At 39.9% G+C, this 10,802-nt stretch overlaps 2 protein-coding genes across 2 annotated transcripts; both read left to right on the plus strand.

Annotated features, from left to right (window-relative positions):
- The first annotated feature begins 1,232 nt into the window (after positions 1 to 1,232).
- LOC140784170 (oligopeptide transporter 4-like) lies at positions 1,233 to 8,088 on the plus strand. The gene is made up of 6 exons (XM_073131413.1): positions 1,233 to 1,963; positions 2,071 to 2,168; positions 4,971 to 5,534; positions 6,130 to 6,382; positions 7,035 to 7,217; positions 7,298 to 8,088. Exons 1-6 carry the CDS (start codon positions 1,505 to 1,507, stop codon positions 7,910 to 7,912), a joined length of 2,172 nt encoding a protein of 723 aa, XP_072987514.1. The 5' UTR covers positions 1,233 to 1,504; the 3' UTR covers positions 7,913 to 8,088.
- Positions 8,089 to 8,602: 514 nt separating this feature from the next.
- Positions 8,603 to 9,876, plus strand: LOC140784637 (polyubiquitin 11). Its single transcript, XM_073132134.1, has 2 exons — positions 8,603 to 8,730; positions 9,051 to 9,876. The coding sequence occupies exon 2, from the start codon at positions 9,051 to 9,053 to the stop codon at positions 9,762 to 9,764; it is 714 nt and encodes a 237-aa protein (XP_072988235.1). The 5' UTR covers positions 8,603 to 8,730; the 3' UTR covers positions 9,765 to 9,876.
- Positions 9,877 to 10,802: the final 926 nt, after the last annotated feature.

Below are 10,802 nucleotides of genomic sequence, written 5' to 3' on the forward strand. Positions count from 1 at the left end.
GGGGAATCTCGTGTGAATGTGATACTATAAGAATATATGAAACTACTGTATTGCCCTTGGATGTGTCTTCTAAACTTTTACAAGATCTATATCTACTGAGATGCGATTACTTAGAGTTAATGTGATAATATAATCATTAGTTGTCCTCCGATGTTGAATGTGCGACAACGTATAAACGGTGTTCATCTGATCATTTTGATAGTGTCTGAACATAAACACAAGTGTTGTTAGATGTGATGAATTTAGTTGGAGTCATTAGATATAAAAAAGGCTTCAAATATGTGCATCAGATAAGTGCTAAGACACAAGGAAAATTTTATTTTTGAGTCAAACTTAGCAAAAATCGGCTCACTTAAGCTTAGTTTGTTTACATTACACTTATATTGATTGAGAAATAAAAATTTAATAAATCTCTCACTTAAATAGATATTACTTAGATTTAAACTCAAAAACTTTTTTTTTTTTTAACAATACGAGTACTATCCTATTAGGTGCAATACAGATTGCCGGCAGTTCATTATTGGTTAAGAGTCATATTAACTCCTCGGGCTAAAAATATTAGAGTTTTTATACGGAGTGGTTAACAAAATAGTAATATTTGTTTAAAAAAGTGATGCTGATAGGTAGGACATAAGATTTCGTTTGGCTATCGTTTGACCTATTAGTATAATAATCCATAGGTATTTTATTATTATAATCATGCTTAGTTGAGGTATTCCTAACTACTTTAGTATTACGAATGTAATTATATTGGAAGATATTCTAATAATCTACTATTATTGACTACTTCGTGGACTTAGATGGAGTATTTTTCAAAGTGAAATTAGTTAAGTATTGAGATGATAGGTAGCTAGCTGTCGACGATAACTATTGGCCTTATTGGGTCATGTTCTATCTCTGACAGCTGGATAACATGCGGAGGATTCTGCTTTGGGATTCGGAATCTCGAGAATCCCCTTTCCGATTAGCTCAATCCACCAATAGGAGCAAGAGATTAAATCCAATAACAAGATAACTGCTTAAATCCCTTTTGCTTTCGCGCACACCGAAGCAATTATCACATTGTTATTGTTACAATTATGAGTAGCCTCTGAAGTCATAAATGGCGTTCTTAGTGATATCTTTATTAAATGAATCTAGTTGGAACTGGAACTCCAGCAGATACTCGGGGTTAACTTCAATTATTTAATAAGTAGTATCTTACGAACATTAGATTCAGTCATTTTGATTTATAATGCTTGAAAAATTTGCAATGATTTGATGTAAGATCCCCCCCCCCAAAAGGGTACTTTCGTAAATACGGTCCCTCCAACCACAGCTGCTCTCGTTCCCGCTCTCACTGTGTGTCTCTCTCTCTCCTCCGAATTCTCCCCAATAAATCCGCCCGAGATTCCCTCTCTCCGTTTCCCAGTCAAATAAACAACACAGAAGGGAGATCAAATCGCAGGCAAGAGGGGAGAAAAAAACAATTCATGGGGAAGCCCGAGGAGCAGCGCCATCATCAATGGAAGAAGACGAGATCTCCCCGATCGAGGAGGTGCGGCTCACGGTATCATCGACCGACGACCCTACGATGCCGGTGTGGACGTTTAGGATGTGGTTAATCGGGACGCTATCGTGCGCCCTCATGTCCTTCCTCAACCAGTTCTTCGCCTACCGCACCGAGCCCCTCATCATTACCCAGATCACCGTCCAGGTCGCCTCCCTCCCCGCCGGCCAATTCCTCGCACGCGTCCTCCCCACCGCCAAGTTCAAGATCCCGGGGTTCGGGGATCGAGACTTCTCGCTCAATCCCGGGCCGTTCAATATGAAGGAGCACGTGCTCATCTCCATCTTCGCCAATGCCGGCTACGCCTTCGGTAACGGATCCGCTTACGCCGTCGGGATCGTTAACATCATCAAGGCGTTCTATAAACGAAGCATCTCCTTCGTTGCGGCCTGGCTCCTTATCATCACCACCCAGGTTCGCAAATCGCAGTAGCATTTTGTAAAAAAAAAAAATTCGATTTCTTTTTCGTAATTTTTTCTAAACTATGGGGATTGGATTGCAATCCTTTTCCTTTTTCATAGGTTTTGGGATATGGATGGGCGGGGTTGATGAGGAAGTACGTGGTGGAGCCGGCGCACATGTGGTGGCCGAGCACTCTCGTGCAGGTCTCGCTCTTCCGGTAAGTTTTTCTTTTCTAATCCTTTTAATTTCTCTAAATAATGCCGACTGAGATACAACTAGTATTATTATAATATGCCGCATTGCTGATAGATATTAGAATAATAAATTTTATCCGCCAACAAATTTTGTAACAAGAATAATAGGAAATCAGTCAAGAATAATTTGGGCATGTCACCGAAGGGAATCCTATATTTATTTAACATTTAAGCAACCAAAAAGGTTAGAAAGGTTGCCACTTATATGTCAATGTTGGTTAGATGAGAATATAGAGGCAAAGTAAGGGCTTGTTTGGGTAGATTAGAAAAAAAAAATTTTCCCTAGGAGTAGGAATGAAAAGATGCAACAACTATTGCATGCGATTCTTTTTTTTTTTTTGGATTAATTTAATTATTTTGTTTGGATAATTTAAAAAATTTTGAAGAAAAAAATAGCAAGAAAAGAATTAGAAAGAGGTGGTGATGATGAAGGGATTAGAAAGAGGCGGCTGTTGTAGCAGAAGAGGAAGAGTGAAGAAGATAATAGTTATTGAAAGATGAAAAGGGAGAGATTTTTATTTTTTATTATTGAAAAAAATAATCACATGGACAAAAATTCGTATACTTCTCAACTTTCCTGTAAAGGAAAGTCAAATTCCGCTGGCAAGTAAGAAAAAGGGTTAGAATCTTATAGGAATAGAAAAACTTATCCATCCTTTCGATACGATAACGTTGTTCACTTGTTCACACTCGATTACTAGTGAAGTAGTTTAAAAAGTTGACCTCGTTGCCTCGTTGCGCCATCCATCGGACTGGTGCTATTTAGATTCATCCCCGAAATGCTTTTTTTTTATATAAAAAAAAATTTAAGACTGATTGAAGTACAAGGAAAGACTCCTTACAAAATTCGTGAAATAATATAAATTTTTGGACGGGCTTACATAATCCGTGCTATAGCAGTAATAGATTTTTCAAAGCCCGGGCAAGTGGGCATTCCCCAGAAGTCATTCCCCAAAACCCATCACCCTAAGGTCCTTATTCGGAGTGGGCCCCACTGCCTTTGTAGGCGTTAGTATTTTTTGAATATACTAAAGTAACACGGCGCTTCATGTTCAACATGGCCACTAGGTATAAAGAAGCTGCTCTTTTTCAAAGATTCTGCTGCAAATTATAGACTGCCAGTGTTTTTTTTTGTTCATTTATTTACGTACTTGGAAAAGAGTGCTCTGCATTAGTTCGTAGTGAATTAAAAATGGTCTGCAAACTTCCTGCATGGCTGCATATAAGTAGCTATAGTTAATCTTTCAGTTTTTTCTACTTTTGCCTCGACCGTAGCGAGTCATATATGGATACGATTATGGGCTACCAGATTGATAACCGACATCGTCTCTTACTGCGGAATGTTTTTGGTGACCTCTTGATTGGTTACCAAGTACCTATTGGTAAGAAATTTCTGCAATCGAGGTTGCAGATTGATCATATCCCCAACTTGATGTGTGTGTGGTCCTCCTCTTTCCAATGTGGAGGATGGACATTTTCCATATTCCAATGTGCCTACTGGCCAATTTAGATATTTGTTTAATGGGGGCCATGATTGTCGGTGCTCATGACACCCTGATTTGAACCACCGAGTCTGCAAATAAATCTTCTAAAAATTTCAAATATTTGATATCTGATCATTAATTTTCCCAAGAAATCGTCCAATCTGATCCAATTGGTTCATAGAACGTAGACTTCCAATAAGCTTGTTCTGAACCATCCAGTTTGTTGCTGGAGGAAAGTGACATGACAAATTGGTTTAACTCGGTATTTTGACCCCAACCCACTTGTCTTGTAGTCCCGATTCCCATTATTCTGATATCCTTTCTAGACATTAATAAATGCGTGCTGGGGGAAATCTATGACTTCCAAGTGTTGGCGAAGAATGTATAACATGGCTTAATGTCTACCATTATTGACTTCATCCAAAAGGAATTTGTCATCAATGTGCACGCGGAAACTCACACGTCACAAGTGTACTCAAGGGGTGCATGCAGATAGTCTGCATCTCTGCCTGCAGGAAATTCCTGCATATGGGGTACTAGGTAGTGACTGCAACTGTTTTGATCAATCGCTGCAATTAAACTGTCTTGAGGCTTCTATCAGGAAAAGGAAAAGCTATAATTACTGGTCTACAGCTAACATCTCAAAGAAAATAACTTCTTGGACTGCAGGTCAGATGATCTATTAATAGTTACCATGTTGGTTTCTGAATTCTGAGAGATAACTCATATGGAAAAATAAGCTATGTAGTTGCATTTTAGATTGATATTTAGTTAGCCATTCATGTGGACAGTTTGACGTGCTTATGTGTAGCATATTTGCAACATTAGAAGTCAAGGATTATTGCAGATTTTTGTCTCTTCATCATGTTTCCCTAAACTGCAATTATTAGTCTACAGCTAACATATCAAAGAAAAATAACTTCTTGGTCTGCAGGTTAGATGATCTATTGATAGTTACCATGTTGGTTTCTGAATTCTGAGAAATAACTCATATGGAAAAATAAACTATATATTTGCATTTTAGATCGACAATTTAGTTGGCCACTCATATGGAGAATTTGACGTGCTTATGTTTGACATGTTTGCAATATTAGAAGTTCAGGATCATTGCGGATTTTTTGTCTCTTCATCATGTTTCCCGAAACTGTACAGAGCCTTGAGTCAAATTTCTTGCAGTTGTATTTCAATGCTAAATGTTTGGTCCGGTTGATAGCTATGCAGACAGTAAAATGATGATAAATCCTAAACTAAATTGCAGAGTAATGGACTTGAATTTTGCAGGGCCTTGCATGAAAAGGAAGATCGCCGCATGTCAAGAGCCAAGTTTTTCGTGATTGCTCTAATCTGCAGCTTTACATGGTATGCAGTTCCTGGATACCTCTTTCCAACACTCACAAACGTTTCATGGCTTTGCTGGGTGTTCTCCAAGTCTGTCACTGCACAACAGATCGGCTCTGGAATGAGAGGACTCGGAATTGGTGCTTTCACGCTGGATTGGACTGCCGTCGCCTCTTTTCTATTTAGCCCGCTTGTCTGTCCCTTCTTTGCTATCGCCAACATTTTTGTTGGCTTTGTTCTTTTCCTCTATGTCATCATCCCGATTGCTTATTGGGGTCTGGACTTATACCATGCGAAGACTTTTCCCATATTCTCATCACATCTGTTCACAGCTGCCGGCAAATCTTATGACATCACTGCTATTGTGAATAATAAGTTTGAAATTGATATGGCGGCATATGAGAAGCAGGGAAGGATAAATTTAAGCACGTTCTTCGCTCTGTCTTATGGCCTCAGTTTTGCCACAATTGCAGCTACACTAACACATGTTGCTTTTTTCTATGGAAGGTATGTGTCCGTCTCCACAATGACTGATGCCTTTTTCTTCGGAGTTTTAATAGCGGTTGAATATTCTCCGCTTCTTTCACTTTTATTTCTCTATCAGTTTTATTGAAGTTGGCCTGTATTCTTAAGTTCATTAAATGAACCAACTACTTGTCTCATGGTGAATATTCTAAGAGAGTCATCAAGAACATCCATCAGAAGCCTTAAAAGATAGCAGTTAGAAAATGACTGAAGTGAAGGCTTTCTAACGAATTGTATATATGTAGCAATTACTTTTGATGACAACATAGTTTCAAACAAGAGGCGCCATTTGATAATACGAATAATTATGTTTTGAGACTGCTTTAGTATAAAAAGTGCTACCTGTTGTAAATATGAACTCGGTTCATCTTTAGTTACAGAATATGAAAGCAGAATCTTTATCCTTTTCTTTATGCAGTCAAGCTGCCTGAAGTAATGAAAGATATATCTGTGGAAGTTTGATTGGCAGATGGATCAATTAATTTCAAGTATAGAATATACATACTGTAATGATGCCATCACTCTATCCTTTAAGAAGACTTTTATAAAGCTGTTATTGCATATATTAATTTTTCAGGGAGATCTATGACCGGTTCCGTGTTTCATACAAAGGAAAAGTTGACATTCATACAAGGCTAATGAGGAAGTATGCGGATATACCTGAGTGGTGGTTTCACTTGCTGTTGGCATTGTCACTTATTGTGTCTCTGATTCTTTGCACGCTGTTAAAGGACCAAATTCAGCTTCCATGGTGGGGGCTCATCTTTGCCTGTGGTATGGCTTTTGTGTTCACGCTTCCAATCAGCATCATTACTGCAACTACAAACCAGGTACATATAGTGCCTTGTCCTATTTATTTTTCTTTGTTAATGAAGATTCAAACATTCACATTATTGCAGTTCATTGAGTTTTTGAATTGATTTGACAATGTTAAAGATTCACAAAAACAACCACAAATACAGACACATGCAAACACACACACACACACACACACACACACACACACACCAAAAAACAGAAAAAGAAAAGGGAAACTCAGATCTTTTTTAGGCATTGCACAAAGAATACTCAGTTTACAATTCCTGAACCATCTCGATCCCTTAACTTGCTACTGCTTCAATTCACTACATAAAATTGACTGGGCCAATTGGACGCAACTCTTTCATATGATTACTTCGCTAGATTACACAATTTCATGCATCCAATTGAATCAACTAAAGGATATAACTTTAACAATGAAAAATTTACTTGTATCTCATCTGGACAGTTATAATCTCTCTATTTTCTCAAGTCTCAAGTCCTATCCAATTTCCTCTTGTCAATCGACCAATCTCGACTTCACCTTCTCTATGTTTATAATTTGTGAAACCATTTATCTTCGAATAAGTTCACAAGTACTTAACATAGGATTGCACTATTCCTTCTGACATCTGATGCTAACTGTACCTTACTTTACTGTGAAATTTTGATCTGAAAAAAAAGACTCCTGGATTAAATGTCATCACTGAGTATGTCATGGGTCTGATAATGCCTGGGAAGCCCATAGCTAATGTTTGCTTCAAAGTGTATGGCTACATGAGCATGTCTCAAGCTGTCGCATTCCTTGCGGATTTCAAGCTTGGTCACTACATGAAGATTCCACCCAAATCAATGTTCCTCGTTCAGGTACTTAACCTTCGAGTAACAACTAGAACTACAAGTTTCTTATGCATTTTATGTTATCACATCCTACTTCTTTCCATCAGTTCCTTGGTACCATGGTCGCTGGTACGATCAACCTTGGCGTTGCTTGGTGGTTACTGGGCTCGATCGAGAACATATGCCAAGATGAACTTCTTCCTCCAGACAGCCCATGGACATGTCCAGGAGACCGTGTCTTCTTCGACGCGTCTGTCATCTGGGGACTTGTCGGTCCTAGGCGTATCTTTGGGCCTCTGGGCAACTATGGAGCTCTGAATTGGTTCTTCCTTGGAGGAGCTATTGGTCCAATTATAGTATGGCTACTCCACAAGGCATTCCCTAAGCAGTCCTGGATCCCTCTAATAAACCTTCCTGTCCTTATTGGAGCAACTGCTAATATGCCTCCAGCAACTGCACTCAACTACAATGCCTGGATTGTAGTAGGAACTATCTTCAACTTCTTCGTTTTCAGATACCGAAAGAAGTGGTGGGAGAGATACAATTACATCCTCTCTGCTGCTATGGATGCGGGAGTCGCATTCATGGGAGTGCTGATATACTTTTCGCTGTCGATGGAGAACAAAGGTCTCGACTGGTGGGGGACTGCAGGGGAGCATTGTCAGCTTGCTTCTTGTCCAACTGCCAAAGGAGTGCAAGTTGATAACTGTCCTGTCTTCTAATTCTGGCTCTTCTCACTTTGTACTCTATAATTCTCGGATACACTTATCAGTATTAGTTAGGCGCTGAAGGTCCATATCTTAGCACTTGTGTTGTTCATAATTGTCACTTGAAACTCTCAGTAGTACTTGCATTAAAGGTCTTCAGATCAGCCCATTTAAGAAAGATTTATATCAAATAGCATTGCCCAACTGATGATCATGAGAGTACCTTGATTGCATTCTCATAAACTTAATTGGTGTTTGATTTATGTACAAAGAGTATTTATTCATAAATTAGATATTTTCTAAATACATTCTGTAATCAAATACTAACTTTACGTATATTTTAATTAAACTTTGTATAAGATGGGTTGGGCCATAAAGTTAGCATATTTTTCAAACAAATTTTTTTATTTTTATATACAGTTATTCTTAAAAAAAATTATTAACAAACCAAGCGGGATTATTTTCTTTGGCGGTTTCGGATTCTATAAACAGGCCGAAGTCCATATAATAACGGGTCGTCCTGGCGCCTGCTCGATTCAAGAGACCCCGAGCGGATTCGAGAAACGCGGAGAGGCTTCTTAACTTGTGCCGGAGGTTACGATATCGTGTTACCAAATTTGAACTAAGAGGGAAGGGATTGCCACTGGAATCGCCACCGTCCGTTCCAATCTCTCTTCCTCTCCCTCAGCCATAAATATAGGCCATCCTTAACTTCCCTAAACTGAAACCCATTACAAGCTTCTTTCCTTCTTCGCTCTTGTTCTCGTTGTTCCCAAAGCTCCTTGGTTGCCTTCCGATCTCTCTCCCTCTCTCTCTTACTTACCTCTCTCAAGGTATCCTTCTTCTTCTTCCAGTCTTTGTTTTAGTACTTGTAGTTATACGTTGGTGCTCTTGGACCGTGGGTTTCCTTCGTGCTCATTTTTGATCATATATTTCGTTCATCATGCTTACTTTGAGGGTTTCTAATTGAGTTGTGCTAGATTACAAGTTTCGATTATCTTGCTTTGATGATTCGTTGAAACTTTCTATTGAAATTTCTCTTCTTTTCCTACCCTGGCTTGCATGCATTCATTAGACGTATCGCAAGCAGTTATATAATTGTTTGATTGTGAGCAATGGGTAGCCTGAGATTCTGGTTTGTTCGTGACAACAGATGCAGATCTTTGTAAAGACACTCACGGGCAAGACCATCACCCTTGAGGTTGAAAGCTCTGATACTATTGATAACGTCAAGGCCAAGATCCAAGACAAAGAGGGCATCCCCCCGGACCAGCAAAGACTCATCTTTGCCGGGAAACAACTGGAGGATGGTCGGACGTTGGCTGACTATAACATCCAGAAAGAGTCGACCCTCCACCTTGTCCTCCGTCTCAGAGGTGGCATGCAGATCTTTGTGAAGACGCTCACCGGCAAGACCATCACTTTAGAGGTCGAAAGCTCCGATACAATCGACAATGTCAAGGCTAAGATCCAGGACAAGGAGGGCATCCCTCCGGATCAGCAGAGGCTCATCTTTGCCGGGAAACAACTCGAGGACGGCCAGACATTGGCGGATTACAATATTCAGAAGGAATCCACCCTGCATCTTGTTCTCCGACTGAGAGGAGGGATGCAGATCTTTGTCAAGACCCTGACTGGGAAGACCATCACTCTTGAGGTAGAGAGCTCAGACACAATAGACAATGTCAAGGCAAAGATTCAGGACAAAGAGGGTATTCCTCCGGATCATCAGCGGCTCATCTTTGCAGGGAAGCAACTGGAGGATGGCGGCACCCTGGCGGACTATAATATTCAGAAGGAATCTACTCTCCATCTCGTTTTGCGTCTTCGCGGTGGTCTGGAGTGGTGTGGTGTCTCTGCTGAGTAGGTGAACAAGGCGTCTTATAGGGTGGGTTCTTCATCCAGCAGCAGCTCTTATAGGGTGTATTTTTAAATAATATAAAATAAAACACGTATAAAAACTTTTTTTTTTTCTTCTTCATCCAGCAGCAGCTTTTATATAAGAAGAGTTATAGAAAACATGGATTCTAATTTCATGCAAAAATATTTATCTTAATTTTTGACTAATACAAATTATTTGAAAATTTGATAAAAGATAGGCATAATTTTTAAGAGTCAATTTGTACCAATCTAATCGTATAAATCTAAATTTTTAATTTAATTTCACTCTACTTAAAAAATTTCCCTGACAGCTCTCACCTAAAAATTCGTGTTCTACGTTGCCCTCTGTTGTCTGATGTAGTGTCCACTGTCCACAACTTATGGAGGGGGTTAGCTTCGGCCGTCTTTCTATCTCTACAAGTTTCTGAAAGTAGATTGCTGATTAACTGAGGAAATGTCTACACTACAACATACGAGCACTCGTCTGCTCGTCCGTCTCTGCACCTCAGCTTTATGGTGTGCGAGGTAAAAGTCCAGCAACTCGACTGTGCTGTGATCGCCGCTACGACGGCTGCCTGGCTCTCGTCTTGAAATATCGGCTCTCGGCGAAGATTAAAGCTGGTAGTCAGGTCCGATGTGTGACCCAGTAAAAGCTCAGAATGAGGCCCAGCTGCCGGTGACCATTGCCATGATCCAAAGTCTTGACTCCAGATGCTGTGCATTAAAGCTGAAGCCGAGGTAGGAGGAGATGATCTCCATGATGTTTGCTAGTAGAGCTCAGAGGCTGCAGTAATCCACCTCAGAGAGCTCTAAGTAGTTGTCTTTAAAACTCCGTGAGCTCTCTCCATAAGCAGCAGTAGTCTTCATTGCTGGGGGATGCTCCTTCTCGTACTTGTGCACGAGCTTCTGCCTTTCCGATAAGAAGCGGTCGCAACTCTCCCTATCTTCCTCGTAAGTCGTCTGGGGATTCTTATCCCTCATCTCCAGATTAGCTTCAGAAAGAAAACAAAACCAATATAATCAT

This window comes from Typha latifolia, chromosome 3, assembly GCF_019914945.1.
Source record: "Typha latifolia isolate L0001 chromosome 3, TyphaL0001v2, whole genome shotgun sequence".
Classification (NCBI taxonomy): Eukaryota; Viridiplantae; Streptophyta; class Magnoliopsida; order Poales; family Typhaceae; genus Typha; species Typha latifolia.

Excerpts from the sequence above, each read along its gene's own strand:
- LOC140784170 (XM_073131413.1), top strand. The coding sequence starts at position 1,505 with ATGGAAGAAGACGAGATCTCCCCGATCGAGGAGGTGCGGCTCACGGTA. Across the intron at positions 1,964-2,070 it reads TCCTTATCATCACCACCCAG|GTTTTGGGATATGGATGGGC; the intron begins GTTCGCAAATCG and ends CCTTTTTCATAG. Across the intron at positions 6,383-7,034 it reads TTACTGCAACTACAAACCAG|ACTCCTGGATTAAATGTCAT; the intron begins GTACATATAGTG and ends CTGAAAAAAAAG.
- LOC140784637 (XM_073132134.1), top strand. The coding sequence starts at position 9,051 with ATGCAGATCTTTGTAAAGACACTCACGGGCAAGACCATCACCCTTGAG.